Raw genomic sequence first — 19,343 nt, 5'->3', positions numbered from 1 at the left:
ACCTCCTAGGCATACCTGGGAAGCACAGCTGGGGCAGGGCGAGGAGGTCCACGCCACCCGGGACGGCGACATCCTCAGGCTCTGGCACTCTGGGGGGCCCCGGGAGGCCCTTCCACTGCTCTGGTCTGGGCTTCTCTCTCTTCTTTCTCAAGGAGCGCCTCCGGGTTTTACCGAGAGTGCCGCAGTTGGCACCAGCCGTTTGACCGTCCTCTTTACTGATAAAAGGAGGCACGAAAACGGACAGGACCTCTGGATCAAGAGGAGAAAGATGTTTGACTCCCTTTTGCTGAGCAACCTAAAAAAGGGAAAAATAAGAGTTACTGCGACAGCCTCAGCTCTTGCTCGAGGGTGTCCTTTCTGTCTGAGCTTCACAGCTTATTTTTCTTCTCCCCTCGGTGCCCATAAACACTAGCGCCTGAGGCTCCTGACAGTAAAGGGCCCTGGGAAGCTTCTTTTAGGAACCTGCCAGGCCCTACGTTCAGGGAAGCCACATAGCCTCGCAGAGCCTGGCTCTTCAGCTGTGGACATGGACAGCAGGACCTCGCCTCCTTCCTATAAAGCACTGCCGTCCAGGCTGCGGACTGGGATCCACAGACCTGAGTTCAAGTCCTGGCTGTGCCTCCACCTCCTGGCAGCAAGCTTCTTTGTACCTCCAAGCTTCCCTTTAAGGGGCGACTACAGGGAATAAGGGAGACAATGTGGGTCCGGTACTCAGCCCAGCGGGGCTGCCAGGAGCCCACAGATATATTGTCCAGCCCTCCCTGGGTGGGGGCAGGCTCTGTATACTGTCAAACCCCGAGCACACACATTTACCAGGGCCATGCCCTCCACACCCCCACGCAGGCCAATGCTGTCTCCTTTCTACCACATGATCTGGGAGGACGCAAGGAGTGAGAAACAGCACTGGTGGGTACAGATGAGACACGTGCCCTTCCTCGGCTGACCAAACAGTCCCTCAAATCAATAAAAGGGGGGCATTTGGCCTGAATTCTTCTCAACTTTAACTTGGCATAATTTTTGTTTTTGCCTTTTTTCTTCCCATTCTTTCCTAAAATAATACAAAGCACATGGGCCGTCCCTTCTATCTCTCTTCCATGTTACTACTATGCCCAATACAGCTCCAAGTACAGAGCTAGGACTAAACAAGTACTGCTGCCCAGCTGATTTCAGATCTTTCCAAGGTGGACATGCTGCAGTCTGCGAGCGAGAAGGAAGTGGTTCTGGTACTAAACTAGCCCGAAACAGCAAAACCTAAGCAAGAGGCCCTGGGTACCCAAGGCATCAAGAGACAGGAGGTGGCCAAGGGCAGGCAGTCAGGGTCTTTAAGGGACTCTAGAAAAGACAGCATTGCCGGGCGCGGTGGCTCATGCCTGTGATCCCAGCACTTTGGGAGGCCAAAGCGGGAGGACCGCTTGAGCCCAGGAGTTCAAGGCCAGCCTGGGCAACAAAATGAGACCTCGTCTCTACAAAAAATTAAAAAATTAGCCAGGCATGGTGGCACATGCCTGTGGTCCCAGCTACACGGGAGGCTAAGGCAGGAGGATCGCCTGAGCCCAGGAGGTTGAGGCTGCAGTGAGCTGTGATCACACCACTGCACTCCGGCCTGGGTGAAAGAGCAAGACCTGGTCTCAAAAAGAAAGAAAGAAAGAGCCGGGCACAGTGGCTCACGCCTGTAATCCCAGCACTTTGGGAGGCCAAGGCGGGCGGATCACCAGGTCAGGAGATCGAGACCATCCTGGCTAACACAGTGAAACCCCGTCTCTACTAAAAATACAAAAAAATTAGCCGGGGGTGGTGGCACGTGCCTGCAGTCCCAGTTACTCGGGAGGCTGAAGCAGGAGAATGGCATAAACCCAGGAGGTGGAGCTTGCAGTGAGCCGAGATCGCACCACTGCAGTCCAGCCTGGGCGACACAGCGAGACTCCATCAAGAAAGAAAGAAAGAAAAGAAAGAAACAGAGAAAAAGAGAGAGAGAGAGACAGAGAGAGAGAAAGAGAGAGAGACAGAGAGAGAGAGAGAAAGAGAGATACAAAGAAAGAATGAAAAAGAAAGAAAAGAAAAGAAAGGAAGAAAGGAAAAAAAGGAGATAGCACCACCATCCAGAGAAATGGGACCTTGGCTGATAGAAAAGGCACAGCCAACACTCAACATTCCAATAAGATGCAGCAGTGACAAAAGGGGAGTCTTACGCTGGAAGAAATTTCAACAATGGCAGCAGTTTCCATCAGTAAAGCACACTCTGATCTCTATATGACGATTTGCACGCTACATCACTCAAATTCGGTCAATAATTGCTTTACATTTGGAGAAAAAATGTATCAGTAGGAACCAGGACAAAACATGGGAAATCCAGCCTGGCGTGGTGGCTCACGCCTGTAATCCCAGCACTTTGGGAGGCCGAGGTGGGCGGATCATGAGGTCAGGAGATCGATACCATGGTGAAACCCTGTCTCTACTAAAAATACAAAAAATTAGCCGGGCATGGTGGCGGGCACCTGTAATCCCAGCTACTCGGAGAGGCTGAGGCAGGAGAATGGTGTGAACCCAGGAGGCGGAGCTTGCAGTGAGCCGAGATTGCGCCACTGCACTCCAGCCTGGGCGACAGAGCGAGACTCCGTCTCAAAAAAAATAAAATAAAATAAAAAACATGGGAAATCCATATTATTGTATAATTTAAAAGCTCTAGTGTAGCATGCATGAAAAGTCCATTTCCTCAATTACATGTCACTTTCTCTAAAACTTTCCTATCAGAATTGGACAGTTCTGACCTAACTAACGAGGCATATTCAAGGCAGCATATGAGATGAGTGAGCAGCCCTCCTCCTGGATCCTGGAACTGTCTTGATCCTGCCTCCCTTCTGGTTTCCCTTGGTCTGATGGCTCCTCTCTGGCCCCTACAGACCCTTCTCAGTCCTGCTCACAGGATGCGACTCCCAGGCCTGGGTCCTTCACACCGTCCTCCTGGGGGACCTCAGCACTCACAGCACGGACCTAAACGGACAGCCCAGAGTCCTACTCCCAGCCCACACCTCTTTCCAGTCCCAGGCTTCCCCTGACTGCCTCCTACCACCCCCGCTGCACCTCTGGGGTCCCTTAAACTTACAGTCTCAGAAATTAAGCTTCTGCTAGTTTCCAAAAAGCCTGATCTCCCACCTGTGTTCTCCCCTGCAATAAACACAGTGCAGTTTGGGTCTTCAGAGCCGGTACTCCAGCCCCTCGGGCCCCACCCCCATCATGCCCCACCTGCAGACCCACACCTCAGCCACTGGTCCTGGAGAGCCTCCCCATCAGCTCGCTGCTGCCCTGCTGCACCATGTTTCCACGCCAAGTACCTGCACGACCCGTGGCTCCGGGCAGGTAGCAAGTAACCAGAAGCAAAGCCTTGCCACCAAGGAGGCAGTCAGAAGAAGGAGGAAGACGCTGCCTCCCACCCAGCCCAGGGCTCCCCACTAGCATCTGTGTCCACTCTCCCAAAGAGGGATGTCCCTGTCTGACTGCAAACCAGATACTTTGTAGCCCCAACCCAGCCCTGAAGCATCACAGCCCCATCCCCACATTGAAGAAAGCAAAGGAAGAGTGTTTGTTTCGCCACATCATGATACTGTATCTTCCCATGTGTCTTACCTGGGCATGAGTCATAGGACAGTGCACCCCCGAGCAGCAGGCCAGCTCACTCCCTAAGCCAGGATGCCCCCAAAGCCAAGCACAACTAAACCTCCTGGGGTTCGCAGAACACACAGCACCTCTGCAATGACCCTGCTCTTCCATGGGCTCAGGCCCCAGCCCCTCACTGCTCCACCTGCACAGGGGCAGACCCTCCACCCCCCACACTCACTGGGGAAGGTCTTTGCCACCCTGCAGCCAGGACCACAGGCTCCTCCAGGCCTCCACCTCCCGGCTCATCACCCCCTGGAGCATCTTGGCCCTGCCCAGCAGTATTCTACCACCTTCCATTTGAGGGGGTGCGGTGGAGCAAAGATTGTGTCGTATTCCTCTCTGTCCCATTTAGCAGAGAAGATGACTGAGGCGATACCGTTCCTCATTCACACTCCTGGCACCTGGTGATCTCTTAGAGGCACGCTCAGCCTGGACTGAACATTGGTGATCACACTAGACTCAACACCCCACCTGTCATTTCTCTAGTTAACTCTAGTCACTTACACTGCTGTGCCCCAGATCCGATCAACTTGGCATTCAGTAGTTCACCATACACCTGTTTTTTCTCAGAATGAAATCTCTGTTGTCTTTTCTGAATGGACAAGCAATACAATCTTATTTTTAAAAATAACAATATAGAAGTCAGGCACAGTGGCTCACGCCTGTAATCCCAGCACTTTGGGAGGCTGAGGCGGGCAGATCACCTGAGGTCGGGAGTTCAAGACTAGCCTGACCAACATGGAGAAACCCCCTCTCTACTAAAAATACAAAATTAGCCAGGCATAGTGGTACATGCCTGTAATCCCAGCTACTCGGGAGGCTCAGACAGGAGGATCGCTTGAACCTGGGAGGCAGAGGTTGCAGTGAGCCAAGATCGCACCATTGCACTCCAGCCTGGGCAACAAGCGTGAAATTCCGTCCCCTCCACACACAAAAAAATAACAATATAGAAATAATAAAGGAGCTAATAGAAAGGCACAACCCTCCCAAAATTCCATGACACACTTTGCACAGGGTGGATACATCCTTCCCATTTTATGCATTTTTCTGCACTTTATACATTTTAATGCATGTATAAATGTATAATTTTGTTTCATAAATGTAGTCATCCTACGTAACAGGTTCCATTAGCTGTTTTAACTACTCCATGTGGCTGACCTCCCTGTTCACAGCTGTGCAGTATCACAATATCACAGCATGTGTCAACTCAGTCATGTATTGACCCAGCCTCCTCCCGAGAGATGTGTGGGTGGCTCTCAAGTCTTCACCATACTGAACAGAGCAGTGACATACACTTGCACGCACCCAGTTCTTTCCCTAGAATAAATTCCTAAAAATGGAAGTCTTGGCACAAGAGTGTTCCGAGGTTACTTGGTGATGATACAGGTTGTGGCTGCCCTGAACCACCAGACCCCGCCACCACTGAGATGCTAGTCACCTCTGCCAGTCTGCCGCAGGAGGTGAGGTCATTTCCCGTTCTTCTGTCCTGGGTGCTGACTTATTAAACCCCTACCCAATAACCATCATTTTGGTTTTTAAAACTGCTAATTAAAAAGTAAAAACCAGAACACTCTAATTTACTTGAGTCACAGGTTAATTTCTAAGTTAAAGTACATAGTGGAATTCATCTTCACTGTAGGATCGGCCATTATTAAGGGAATAAAACAGAAATTAATAGATTTTTTTTTATTGCTCTCCAACTGTTTAGTTAGAATTAAATGAAATTTAAAATCCAGTTTCTTAGCTCACTGGCCACACTACAAGCTCAGTGACCACATGTGGCCAGTGGCTATTGTATCGCATGGTGCAAAGAGAGGACACGAACTGCCATCACCCAGGAAGGCCAGCTGGCCAGTGCTGCTCTGACACTGAAAGTCAGGATGATGCCCACTAAAAGGCATAAAAATGGAGCTTCACATGCCAGAATTATGCGGGTGACCTGCACTACGGAAGGCACTCAGAACACTTTCTACTCCTGTGTGATGGATTTATGATGGATCCTGTCACACCTATGTCTAGTCTCCATAGCAACCAATAATGGGGTTGGGGGGGCTCTATAGTAAAGGGGTGGAGGGAAATGTAACTAACCACAGTAACTAACATCAGCCTGCATTCTCAAAGTCTCAGGCACCATTCCCAAAAAAACAAACACTACTCCTCCTTCTAGAAAATGAAACAAAAGGGCCCTCCACTATCCAACACGAAGCTGGATATTCCTCATACCTCCGGACCTCTGTTTTCCTGTGTCATCAAGAAGGAATCCCTGGGCCACAGAGAAATGGGGATTTGTAAAAGTCAAGGTAAAAATTATTTAAAAGCGGCCAGGCGCGGTGGCTCACACCTGTAATCCCAGCACTTTGGGAGGCCGAGGCGGGCGGATCGTGAGGTCAGGAGTTTGAGACCAGCCTGACCAACGTGGTGAAACCCTGTCTCTACTAAAAATACAAAAATTAGCTGGGCGTGGTGGCACACGCCTGTAATCCCAGCTACTTAGGAGGCAGGAGAATTGCTTGAACTCAGGAGGCGGAGATTGCAGTTAGCCGAGATTGCTCCACGGCAGTCCATCCTGGGCAACAGAGCAAGACTCTGTCTCAAAAAAAAAAAAAAAAAAAATTATTTAAAAGCCTTGGACATTCAAAATAGAACTGCCAAAAAAAATCTAAATAATAAAATCATATGTTTGGTTAACTATAACATTAATGTTGACCTTAAAAGTAGGATGGCTCCAAGAAATGGAATCCATCCCCTAATGCTCCTTATTTTCTTAGTCCTTCACCATTTTTCTCTCCACCCTTTGCCAAACCCCTAACAGAATCAAAAGACAGAATAAAAAGGACAAAGTTAAACATGCACGGTAGCAGACTGTCCGTACTCTCACTTCACCTGGGAACATGAAAATGCTGCAGCGTGTTTAGTTCAGGAATGCACCATTGGCCGGGTGCAGTGGCTCACGCCTGTAATCCCAGCACTTTGGGAGGCTGAGGCGGGAAGATCACTTGAGCTCAGGAATTGGAGATGAGTCTGGGCAACACAGTGAGACCTCCTCTCTGTTATTAAAATAATAATAATAATAAAGAAATTGAAAAAAAGAAAGCACCACTGCAAATATTCCAGTTGATTCATCCTGCTCTCAAAAGACATGTCTCATGCCAAGCAACTAATACCCATTGCAGCAGCTGCCCCGGAGGAAAGACGTCCAGCGGCTGAGGAGGCCACAGCGACAACTAGGTCATTTCCTACTCGAAGAAAACGGAGGCGATGCCATCTGGCAAATTCGAGGTAGGGAGCCAAATAGTCGATGCCGTTGTGAGGAGACAGAGGTCAAACGGGATCTACTGACATGACAGGGCGTTGAGGGGAAGGAAAGGTTGAGGGAAACGCGGAAACCATTTCCATAGGAGAATGCTTTTTCACTGAAGTCGAAACTGGCTTTGTACTGACGCCTAGCAGGGGAAACTCCCCGGACACTCAGACATTCATCTGGTTACTTGCAGGCACATTCGCCTTTCCTGGCGACACCCTCTGCCCTGCAGTCTTCATTTTCCCTGGATAGCTCGGCGTCATTTAAATACTCAGAAGCCTCTCTGCCTTTCAATGCTGTTGTCTGCAAAGAGATGAACGGACCTGTGCAGACGGCTGGCCAGTGACGCCGGGATCTCCAGGTAACATGACCCAGTCACGATGTCACAGACAGGCGGACCAGGAGGAAACCAGAGCCACAGATAGATTCCAGGGAAAGCCATCGTTACAGAATTAAGAAAAGCTGGGGAAGAAAAAGGAAAACGAGAATTTCCAAAACTGCCGCTTTCCCAGCAGAAGGGAGATGAAGTTGTCACTTTGGCTGCGAGGGTGCAGAGATGGAGGAAGGGCTGGGGGTGGGGGTGGTACTGCAAGTGAGAAAAATAGCTATAGGCTTCATCGCAAAGGGGTTCATGCAGAATATGCGAGGCCGGCAGCTAACTCTAAGACTTGCTCTCTGGTTATTCTGGGCCTGGTGCAAAACCCACTACTCAGGAGACAACACATCCCAGCATAAAGGATGAAATCATTTCAGCAGCGAGGGCTGGGCCCGCTAGACCGTGAGGCTCCGGCGGCTTCCGCCGGTTGTCTGGTGCACCCCACCTTCAGCACCTGCCCAAGATGGGGGCGACTGAAGAGAGAGGCTCCAGAGACTCTCCGAGGGGCGGCACCCCCAGATTCCCGGCCGGCAGACCAAGTTCGCAGCTCTCAAAACACATGTCTCACACCAAGGGCCCCAGGCGGGGAGAGGAGGGGAGAAGAGGGGAGGGGAGCAGGGCGCTGCTCCAGGGCACCTGCCTGAGCTCGGGCGCGGTCCCCGGCCACAGGCGCGCGGGGTCACCGCCGGGGGACCGGGACTCAGCCCTCGGAAAGTCCGCGCCAACCCGTGGGGCACCCGGGCGCCCGCTCTCCGACTGCTGCCCCGGCTGCCGCCTCGCGGCCCACGTCCGCCTCAGTTTCCGCCCCCTTACCTGCTCGAGGTCTCGGAGGCTGTCCCGGGAGGCGCCCAGCAGCGCGCACAGCTCCAGCAGCCCCGAGGGCAGCGACAAGTGCGGCGACGCGGCCTCCGCCATGGCTGCCCGCCGCCCGCTGCGGGTACCGCACCCGGGCGCCTCAGCCGCGCAGCCGCCCGCAGACCCCTGGGGACCCGCCGAGCCGCCTGGGGGCCGGGTGCGCGGCGAGCGCCGTCTGCGGGGCGGGGCTGGAGGCGGGGCCTGGGGGGGGGGCCCGAGCCGAGGCGGGGCCTGGAGAGCCCCAGCGGATCCCGCGGGGGAGACAGAGTTTGGGGGCGGGGCTTGACTGGGCGGGGAGGTCCTGGGCGGAGAGGTTCTGGGCGGGGCCTGGAGTGACGGGCCCTGGAGTGACGGGCCCCGCCCTAGGGACCGGGACTTAGGGGCGGGCCAGTCCTGGGGCGGGTGCTGCTGGAGACCCGCGCGCGGTCGTCATTTCCTAACCCGCCTGCGGGCCCTGGCGCGTGCGCGGCGTCTGAGCACGCGGCCCCTTCCTTGGGCCCCGCCCAGCCCCGCCGGCCGCCCGCTACCTGGGGAACCGAGGGAGGAACGGGCGGGGTCCTCAGGTGCCCGGCGACGTCATGCAGCCCCCAAGGCTCCAGGACGCAAAGGGTCCCCTGATCTGGCAGTCCCTGGACCCACCCTGGAGAGCGTGGGGGGACAAAGGCCGGACGCGCCTCCCGCTGCCGCCTCCAGGAAGCTATCCCTTGCCAGGACAGTGGAGTTGGCCGGGTGTGGACAGCAGGAAGGGCCGGCGGGAAGGAGGGGTGGAAAGATCCACTCCTGGTTAATAACTCTGCGGGGTTAACCTAGGGCCGGCCATGTCCAGTACGGACTTGAGTAAAATTCAGCAGGAAAGGGAGCAGGGTGGGCGCCGCTAGAGGGAGGCTTCAGGACTGAGGGTCAGAGGCCCAAGGCCTGGCAGGGCCCTTCCCTGGTCAGCTCCAGGCTTGGCCTGATGCCCAGTGGGCCACGGGCCTCTTCCAGCCTCAGGCTGACCCTAGAGAAAGAGGGCAGCCCACAAGCCCAGGAGACCGGCTTGCTGCCTGGTCATTGCTGCAGAGCCTGGAGGGGGCCCGGGTTCAGTCCCGGCTGACCGTCCCCTCCCTTGATCCTGCCATAGCCATCTGTGTAACCCAGGGGAAATTATTCCAAAGGGACTTCCACTTCTGATAATCTATGATTCTATTTTTTAAAAAACAAAACTCTAAAATGCTTAATGTCAAACATCTGTCATCAGCTGAAGAGGAAAAGGAACAGTAGGTACAAAGCAAGGCAACATCAGAAAGGGGAGCCCTGAGGAATTTCTCCCTCCTTCCCCCAGCCAGGTGAGGCTGTGACTGCAGCCTGACTCACGGGTTTTATTTCACTTATTAACCTAAAGATGGTGAGGATCCGCTGGTTCTCCCCCAGGCCTGGAGGCTGCCTACCATCGGTGGCTCTCGTCGGTGAGCAGAGGCCACAGTTGTTAATAGTCTCTGACTTCAAAAGAAAGACCGATTTCATGCACAATTGCCTGTCTCTCTCGACGGTGGCCTCGGTTTTTTGTTGTTGTTTTTCTGTTTGTTTTTGAGACAGAGTTTTGGTCTTGTAGCCCAGGCTGGAGTGCAATGGCGTGATCTTAGCTCACTGCAACCTCTGCCTCCCAGGTTCAAGCGATTCTCCTGCCTCAGCCTCCAGAGTAGCTGGGATTACAGGCGCCCACCACCACACCTGGCTACTTTTTTTATTTTTAGTAGAGACGGGGTTTCACCATGTTGGCCAAGCTGGTCTCAAACTCCTGACCTTAGGTGATCCACCCGCCTTGGCCTCCCAAAGTGCTGGGATTACAGGTGTGAGCCACCACACCCAGCCTCGGTGGCCTCATTTTTAGCAGCTTCTGCAAAGCGCACAGCCTGATTCCGTCCCCTAGAGTCCCCAGCATGCAGGAGAGAGGCTCTCAACCCGAGCTGGAGTCATGAGCCACTCCCTGAGGGCGCACAGGGCCTGGGTCTGACTCCTGTGTGTTGCTGTGTGAAAGGTGAGCTCAACAGCCCTAAGCCGTGACTTCCTGAGGGGCAGTGGTCAAGATTCAAGGGAGGTAAACACATGGCAGCTCTTGCCACAAGGACCCAGTAAGGCTCAAGCGAGAGCAGGTCTCTGCTGTCCCTTTATCGCCAAGAGGCCAAATGCTTTAAGGAAGAGAGCTCCAGCAGTGCACAGAGCTTGCAGTCCACTCCTTTAGGCCCCCTTTTCCTCCTCCTCAAAACCAGATAATTGGGCCAGATGACCTCTGAGGGGCTCCCAGCTCTGCGCTTTTTAATACGTTCCCGTCTCTCATGCCACAGGTCCTTCCAAAGTGCCTACGGAAAGCTCTGTCCCACACTTGAAAAATTGCTAATGGGTTTGGAGATACAAGGTGGAGATGACTAGCAATCAAACTCGAAGATGGAAAAGTCACATCGAGGCAGATGAGCAGATGAGGGGACCTAGAGAAGAAGAGAGGTGCATGGAAAGCCCAGCCAGCAGGAACATCTGCCCCAGCAGGCAGCACTGCCCCACATCAGAGTCGAGGAAAGCAAAGCTCGGATTGGATAAAAGAAACCTGCGAACACGGTCATGCTCACTGCACGTGGGCTCAGAGCACGTTACCCTCCTTCCCTGCATGTTCCTGTGAAACGGGTTTACTGCTCTAACTCTCAGGGACGCTGTGAAGATCAAACGAGAAAATAGAAATAAACATAACTTATAAACCATAAAGTACTGATACCAAAAGAGGGGTGAGCACAGCATTGTGAATGTGCTGATACTAAATGGTTTACTTTAAGATGATTTTATGGTGTGTGAATTTCGCTTGAATAAATTTTTTTAATGGAGTTCATGGGGACGCTGCAGGATGTCAATAACCTTTGGACATTTTGGCAGCGCTTTAGGTGTTAAAATTATTTTTTAAAAAATACAGGATGAAGGGAAAAGCTTCATGACGTTGGATTTGGCAGTGATTCCTTGGATATGACCCCAAAAGCACAGATGACAAAAGAAAAAATAGTTAAATTGTCTTCATCAAAATTAAAACTTTTGTACATCAAAGAGCTCTTTCGAAAGAGTGAAAAAGTCACAGAATAAGAGAAAATGTTTGCCAATCATATACCTGATAAAGAATTAATATTCGGAGCCAGATGCAGTGGCTCATACCTGTAATCCCAGCACTTTGGGAGGCCAAGGCAGGCAGGTCACTTGAGGTCAGCAGTTCGAGACAAGCCTGGCCAAAATGGTGAAACCCCAGCTCTACTAAAAATACAAAAACTAGCCAGGCATGGTGGCGGGCACCTGGAATCCCAGCTATTTGGGAGGCTGAGGCAGGAAAATCGCTTGAACTCGGAAGGCAGAGGTTGCAGTGAGCCAAGATCACGCCACTGCACTCCAGCCTGGACGACGAAGTGGGACTCCATCTCAAAAAAAAAACCAAAAACAAAAAAAGAGTCACTATTCAGAATATATTAAGAATTCCTACAACTCAACAACAACAAAAAAATCCAACCCAATTAAAAAATAGGCAACAGACCCAAATAGACATTTCTTAGAAGACACACAAATGGCCAATAAGCTCATGAAAAGATGTTTAACATCATTAATCATTAGGGAAATGCAAATCAAAGCTAAAATGAGATACCACGTCACACTCATTAGGAGTTTTTTTTTAAAATAACACAACAACAAAAAATAAGAAATGTGGGCGAGGATGTGAAGAAATTGAAACACTTGTGGACTGCTGTTAGGGATGTAAAATGGAGCGGCTGCTGCAGAAAACAGTACGGGTGTTCCTCACGAAACTGAACAGAATTGCCAAATGACCCAGCGATCCTACCTCTGACATATACTGGAAAGAACTGAAATAAGGCGCTGGAACAGACACTTGTAACCCATGTCCACAGCTGCACTATTCACAGTGGCCAAAAGGTGGGAGTAACCCGAATATCCATCAGTGGATGAATGGGTAAATAGATTTTCTTTCACTGGCAATAAAAGCTATGTCTGGAGGCCACTCCGTTTCACACAGCTCTCCACACGGGTGAGGGCACAGCTTTCTCGTCTCTTTCCTATGCTGCATCTTCAGAGCTAGCTATGATATGATATGTTGTGATATGTACATATCGAATATACATGTTTTACATGCAAATGCAACCAGTTTATTGAGGGCTTGATGGGGGATATGGGAGTGGGGGGGAATGGTCTTTTATTTCCTATTTAAAAATCTCAACAACAACAAAACGGGACAGAAGTGCAAGACTTTTAGTGTTCTCTAGAGCAATGTCACTTGTCCCTAGACGAATGGTAGAAGCAGGGCATGTTCATATGTCCTCGAGGTGTGACCGCACATGGGCGCACAGTAGCCCAAAGCACATCCCAGCAGGGAGCAGTTCCTTTTATGGGGCTGCCTGGGCAGGAGCCAAGGTGCTGGGTTTGAAACAAAAAGGAGTGACTCTGTCCCACACTAAGTAACTCACCAAACCTCACTGACCTCAGTTTTCTTATCTGTAAAAAGAGCAATGCAGGGACCGGCTCAGTGGCTCACGCCTGTAATCCCAGCACTTTGAGAGGCCGAGACAGGTGGATCAACTGAGGTCAAGAGTTCAAGACCAGCCTGGCCCAACATGGTGAAGCCCCGTCTCTACTAAAAGTACAAAATTTAGCCGGGCATGGTGGCACATACCTATAATCCCAGCTACTCAGGAGGCTGAGGCAGGAGAATTGCTTGAACCCAGGGGGCGGAGGTTGCAGTGAGCCAAGATCGCACCGCTGCACTCCAGCCTGGGTGACAGAGCGAGACTCCGTCTCAAAAAAAAAAAAAAAAAAAAATTTTTTTTTAATTTTCAAAAGCAATGCGTACCTTGCAAGGCTGCTTGGAAAATCAAATATGCCAATAGATGTGGACAAGCCCCGTGCAGAGAATGGAAAGCTGCCTGCATAACTATTATATTAGAGCTGTTTGGACAGACTAGGGAGCTCTCCTACCTGCATTAAAGGTCAAACTCTGGGGCATCTACAAGACGCATCACAGTCTGGCCTCAAATAAGTGCTCCCGCCGCACCCCTCCCAAACAACTATGAATCACTCACTGTCACCCTAAACGTGCCCTTCCCTGCGGGCTGCCCAGGATACACTTTTCCTACTCAGTCTGAAACCCACCTACTTGTCCTTCCAGGTCTTGTTCAAACAGCGCCTTCAGGGAAGCCCTCCTTCCCCTCACCCCCAGCTCCCCCGGTGAGAAGTGTGGCTCCCCTTTAAACTCCAGAACCCTCCACCCTGCATTCCAGGTGCTTCATTCTCAATGGCCTGGTGCAAATCCTGACCCAATAGTGGTAAGTATCTGACTTTGCACAATGCGTGGAGTGTCACAGAGGCCATGGTCGGTGATAAAGGTGCAATCGGCGTTGCCCTCTGCTGTCTTCGTTCACAAGAATTCTCCTCAAGGGCCAGTCTCCCAGCTCGATGGTGAGTGAGGAGCAGGTGAGGTTGACACACATACCCCAGAGTGCACAGCCCTGAACATCCACACATGGTGAACACACAATCCCATGTGTGGTATTCGGATGCACTCTACCTTGTTACAACTGGAGTTCAAATATTTGGATTATGTATTCCTCGCAAAAACTTTGAAGTGGGGTTAGCTGGATCTCCATGCTATGATACATGCTAAGCTTCAGCTTTTCTGGGAAAGCATAATCACGTCTCTGTAAGCAAAGAAAAACATGAGTCCGAATGAGCAGCTTTCTCCAGGAGCGACATGATGGGGACACCATACTGCCATAGTGCAAATCACATGCAAACACTTCCAAATCCAACCCCTGCTCTCACTAGCCCTGTGACCTCGGAAGTCCCTTAACCTCCCGAGCCTTGGTTTCCCCATTTCTTTTGAGATGTTTATTGAGCACCTGCTATATGCTTGGTCCTATGATAATGGCTAAGAACACAGAAGAATAAAATAAAACTACAGACCTCCCTGCCACAAAGAGCTCACAGTGCAGAAAATGAGTGTTCAATGGAGAGAGGGAAGCAGAGATTGCCCTGGAAATGGAGAAGCAGCACCCCTGACCCAGCGGGGGATTCAGGTAAGAGGAGAACACAGAAAATCAACCATGAAAGGGGAAGAGGCATTTTCTGGGGGTATAAAGGCATAGAGGGCAAGACAGGCTCAGCAGTGGGAACAGCACTGGCAGAGGCGAGGCTGCAGGAATAGCACTGTGTGTGCAGAGGCCACCGCAGCAATGCTTGGATGCTGCAGAGAAGTGTCTGTTTCATGCTCGTTGCTCTGCCCAGTCCCTGAAGCAGTGCCCAGCGCATGGCAGTGCTCTGTACACACCGAGGGGAGCAGTGGAGAGGGCCAGTGGGCTGGCGTCTGTCCTGGGGTAGTAGGAGGCTATGAGGACTTTGACCAAGAGAGAAAAGTGTCCAGACTGGTATTTGAGCAAGGGGACCCCGGCTGCAGGGAGAGGCAGGAAAGTGCACGTGAATACTGCAATCTCCAGGCAAAGGCAGAGAGGATCCAAACAGGCCATGAGGGGAGCAGCAGGAAGAGGGGCAGGAGGCAAGTCAGGAGCACTGGGATGGGGTGGCAGTGGGGAGGGGGCCGGGGGCCTTCCACGTCTTGATTCCCTAACTCCACAGATGAAATTCGGCTCCTGTTCCACCACTGCAGCTTTGACCCCACCATACTCCAGTGGCTTGTGGGCCTGTCCCCCTGTGGATCTGTCCACTCCTTGAGGGCAGGGCCTACAGCTGAGATGCTCCTGCTGTGTCCCCAGAGCTGCACAGAGCAGGTCCCCACTTATGTGAGGAGAGCCCAGGAGCACCAGGCTGGCAGGGGCAGGGGCAGGTGGGGTGTGGAGGAGCCCCGGGGGAGTTGGTTTGGGACAAGTTGACCTTGCAGGACTGTGGACATATAAATGGGCCATCCTGAAAGTGGTGTGTGCCTCTGTGTTTGTGCATGCGTGTAGTGTGTGTGTTTGGCAACTGTGTGCTGTCACGTTTAGGCCTGAGCCTTTCTCCCCTCTCTTGTGCTGGGAAGGGAGGGAGAATTGTAGAGAAAGCCAGAACACAGATACAATGGGGCTGGTGCCGCAGGCTCTGGGGAGTAGATACCAGGGAACAAGCCCTTCACCATCCACAGTGAGAACGGTCACGTGATGTGGGGGGGGGCTAGCAAACAGCACACGTGCTGTGAACATCACCGTTAACCATGCCACAGGCGGGCCGCCTCGTCAAATGCCCCTGGCCTGCTCAGGCAGCCCCCTCCTGTCCTAATCAGCTATAAACCCATTTGTGAAAAGTTGGTTTCCCTTTAAAATATGAATAACTAAGAGCAAGCCATGTGTTGTTGAACACTAACTGTCTGGGCTCACGTTAGATGGTGCAACCTCTGCCCGCCAAGTTCATGTAAAAGACAGTGCAAGTTCTGAGCTCAGTGTCTCGTAGGGCTTTGGAGGGTGCAATGGCAGCTCTCAACACTGGCCACCAGTAAGACCTATGTGGAAAGTTTGGACAAACCCCTATGGCCAGGTCCTGCCTCAACTGCTCAGAACATCTAGGGGGCTGGAGTGTGGGCAGCTGAGGATCCAGCGGCGCCCCCAGGTGACTTGGATGTGTAGCCAGGCACCGCTGCTGGGCTAATGCTGTATTTTGTCATTTGTGAAACGAAAGCAACAGCACTTCCTCCGGAATGAGGAAAACATTTAGCTCCTCTCCATGAGCACTATTGCATGCCTACTCTGTGCTGGTTCCCGTAGCGCCTACCGGTGCTGGCACACAGTGGGGCTGAACACACGTGGTGAGTTCGGACCTGCACTCACCTGGACCTGGCTCAGCACCTACAGGCTGGGTGACCCTGGGCCCCTTGCCTGAGCCCTGTGGACGAATGTTCCCATCACCTGGCCCTGTGGCTGACACACAAAGTGACAGGAGTACCATGAGTATTTGACAAATAAAGCAGAAAGGTTAAATTCCACTGCCCCGCTGGTCATGGGCCACCTGTGCAATGGGCCGCCAGTCGGCAGAGATTCGCTAACCCCACATGGAGTACAGCACACACCGTGATCCCACTTAACAAAGTCCAGGAGCAGACAAAGCACATGTAAGTAAGAAAACCACACAGAGGATCACTGCGGGGTGTGCACCACATGCAGGGTGCTATACTCCCTGGGGGGGCCCTGGGGCCGTCTTGGTGGCGCCCTGTTCCTTCAGCTGGTGGGACAGGGCTGTTCATGTTATAGTGATTAGATATACTCTTTGTAAATATGAAATATTTTATCAGAAAAAAAAAGCAAGTCAATTATCTCATCTCTTTCTGGAATTCTACTGTGTCTAAAACAATTGCCCAACTTCAGATATCAAGCAACTATCCTAGACTCCAATCCCCAAGAAAACAGCCTGAATCTAGAAAATGCCAGACTGAGGAAGAATGATAAAAAGATGGCAAAGGGGCGTGTTCCCTGGCTTCCTTTGTTGCCCCACAGCCTGGAGGCCTGATGGTGAGAAGGGCCTTCCACTCAGGGCTGTCCCCACTCTCAGCAATGCCTGCTCTGAATGGCCCCTAAGAAGCCATTGAAGAAAATTTGGCCAGGCACGGTGGCTCACGCCAATAATCCCAGCACTTTGGGAGCCTGAGGCAGGCGGATCACCTGAGGTGAGGAGTTTGAGACCAACCTGGCCAACATGGTAAAACCCCATCTCTAGTAAAAATACAAAAACTAGCCAGGCGTGGTGGTGGACACCTGTAATCCCCGCTACTCGGGAGGCTGAGGCAGGAGAATTGCTTGAACCCGGGAGGTGGAGATTGCAGTGAGCCAAGACTGTACCACTGCACTCCAGCCTGGGCAACAGAGCGAGACTCAGTCAAAAAAAAAGGAAATTCTGGGAAGCCAGGGCTGAGGAAGGACATCGGGAACCTGTTGCTCCCGCTGGCAGCTCAGAGCTGCAAGGCTGAGCAGCCACACTCACTTGCAACATTCTCTTCCTCCTGGGTATGAAGAAAGACAGGAAGCTGTGGTCTGGCTGCCGCTGTGTGCTTGGTCAGGGAGGAAGGGGACAGATGTGAGAACTATCTTAACCCATCCGGACTGGGAATCAAGACAAACAAAAATAGACAACTGACAGTAAATAGGCAGAAAGGGGGAAGTCAGGTACAAACGCCACTCACCCAGGGCCCAGGAGGGAATCTCAGACCTTCCAAGGTTATTCAAAGGCAGTCTCTGCACCTGCCGCCTGCTGCTCTGAATGCTGCCCTCTCATCCTCTGTGGCCAACTCCAACTTGTCTTTCGTCGGCTCAGATGCCAACTCCCCCAGGAAGCCCTCTCTCACCTGCCCCCCTACTTCCTCCATCCAGGCTGTGGTGCCCCCTACGCCTCTCAGGGCCTCCTCATGTTGCTTCTGACCATGACCATGTGGGGGACAAACCCATGTCCTTCGTGCCTCTCCACAGCCCTGCCTTTGGGCCTCCAACTATGAACCAACCTGACCCCTCCCTTGTCCCCACTCCCGAGCCACCGCCCAGCCCCCACACATGGGCACTTCTCATGAGGTCCCCGTGGGAAGGGCACTGGCACTGGAGGCAGAAAGTCCCGGGTACAAGCCCCACTCCACCCTTCCCCAGCTGTAGGGCAGGGAAGTGGCCACGCAAACCTCGAGGGGCTGTCCTGCAGAACAGGGTGAGGGGCAGGGCCTGCTGTGGGGTGGCACTCAGTGACTGCCAGGCATCCCCTGCTCCCCTGGCGTCTGGCTTTCCCCTGGTCAAGACCCACTGGTTCTCTGCAAGGCAGGGCAAGGGCAGACATGGCGAGGGGCCACCCTAGTGGTGATGACGATGGCTGCCAGTGGCTCATCTACCTGAAACTGGAGGCGTTCAGCATGTGTGCACATTCTCTTACGGATCTTCTCAGCAACCCTATAAACTCTGTCACCCCATTTCACAGATCAGGCACCTGAGGCTCAGCCAGTTCAGCCACATGGCCAGGAGCACGCAGCAGTGAGCATGGGAGCAGAGGTGTGCACCTGAGAAGATCCCACACCAAAGCCCAGGTGCCAGCCACTCCGAGGAGGAACTGCTTCTCCAGGTGGGGCCAGAGCCTTTCCAGGCTGGACTTCCACCCCCGTCCCCCGAATAGGCCCTGCCCACCCTACCCTGTCGCCCCTGCTGCAGGTGGTTCTAAAGTTTGCGTGGGGCTAGGCACGGTGGCTCATGCCTCTCATCCCAGCACTTTGGCAGCGGGTGGATCACAAGATCAGGAGATGGAGACCGTCCTGGCCAACATGGTGAAACCCTGTCTCTACTAAAATACAGAAAAAATTAGCCGGGTGTGGTGGCCTGTGCCTGTAGTCCCAGCTACTCAGAAGACTGAGGCAGGGGAATTGTTTGAACCTGGGAGGCAGAGGTTGCAGTGAGCCAAGATCGCACCACTGCACTCCAGCCTGGCGACAGAGAGAGATTCCGCCTCAAAAAAAAAATAAACAAATATGGGTGACAATACCGCCCATGCTGGAATCTTATAATTAGAAGGGATTTAAAGACCATCTGGCCAAACTCAGTCAACTGTAACTCCCCTGGGCCCAGCGAAAGTTCAAAGCCACTTCCTGCGATTCATTCTCACAGCTCCTTGTGAACACCCCAGTGGCCTAGATGCCGGGACGGACCGGTGGCTTCCCTGTCTCACTGCACCCAGGGCAGAGGCTTCTGCTGGGTCCTGAGTGCAGTGTCCAGCGAGGAGGCTTGGAGAGAACGCAGGGGCTCCCGGTCATCCAACTCCCAGATGCGGCTCAGGAACGCAGACAGCGCCCACAGGGCCAGGCTGGAAAAGCCACGTCCCCTCTGCCTTGAGCAGCAAAAATGCCTTCCCAAGAGCAGGGGCCACATCTTCTGAGGGTTCCCAAATCCCCCAGCCTCCAGGAGCCCGTGCAGACCAGTCCCCAGCAGGGCACACGTTTTCCCAGCAGCCCAGGAGGGGCATCTGCCGCCCACCCCACAGGGCAGGGCATGACCTCCTGGAGGTGCTGGCCCAGCTAGCAGGTGGTGAGGTTGGAGGCCAACCAGGCACCGCAGGCCTTGACCACAGGCACCTCCCTGACCCCTGGGCCCGGCTCAGGCTGGAGCATTACCCCAACTCTCCCGTCCCCTTTCAGCCCTC

At 52.8% G+C, this 19,343-nt stretch overlaps 1 protein-coding gene and 1 long non-coding RNA gene across 15 annotated transcripts in view; one reads left to right on the top strand and one right to left on the bottom strand.

The window, feature by feature from the left end:
* The window catches only part of DENND3 (DENN domain containing 3), a 66,239-nt gene extending 57,867 nt beyond the window's left edge, over positions 1–8,372 (bottom strand). For 3 of the 13 annotated variants that reach the window (XM_055287399.2, XM_055287404.2, XM_055287406.2), the window contains exons 1-2: positions 8,148–8,365; positions 16–295 (exon numbers count right to left, since the gene is read on the bottom strand). In XM_055287399.2, the coding sequence (XP_055143374.1) occupies positions 16–295; positions 8,148–8,249 (382 nt within the window). In that variant the 5' untranslated portion in view covers positions 8,250–8,365. Of the gene's footprint in view, positions 1–15; positions 296–6,540; positions 6,705–7,281; positions 7,421–8,147 lie in introns of those variants that run through there. The other 10 variants (XM_055287400.2, XM_055287408.2, XM_055287403.2 and 7 more) reach the window with 8 other exon arrangements.
* Positions 8,373–8,674: 302 nt separating this feature from the next.
* LOC129486868 (uncharacterized) lies at positions 8,675–11,740 on the top strand. 2 transcript variants are annotated; one of them, XR_008659129.2, is made up of 3 exons: positions 8,675–8,918; positions 9,427–9,514; positions 10,514–11,740. It is a non-coding gene; the product is annotated as an uncharacterized lncRNA (long non-coding RNA). The 2 variants fall into 2 exon arrangements; XR_010121963.1 differs by lacking the exon at positions 9,427–9,514.
* The last annotated feature ends 7,603 nt before the right edge of the window (positions 11,741–19,343 follow it).

Source organism: Symphalangus syndactylus, chromosome 7 (genome assembly GCF_028878055.3).
Source record: "Symphalangus syndactylus isolate Jambi chromosome 7, NHGRI_mSymSyn1-v2.1_pri, whole genome shotgun sequence".
NCBI lineage: Eukaryota > Metazoa > Chordata > Mammalia > Primates > Hylobatidae > Symphalangus > Symphalangus syndactylus.
This window is presented reverse-complemented; position numbering and strand designations above follow the sequence as displayed.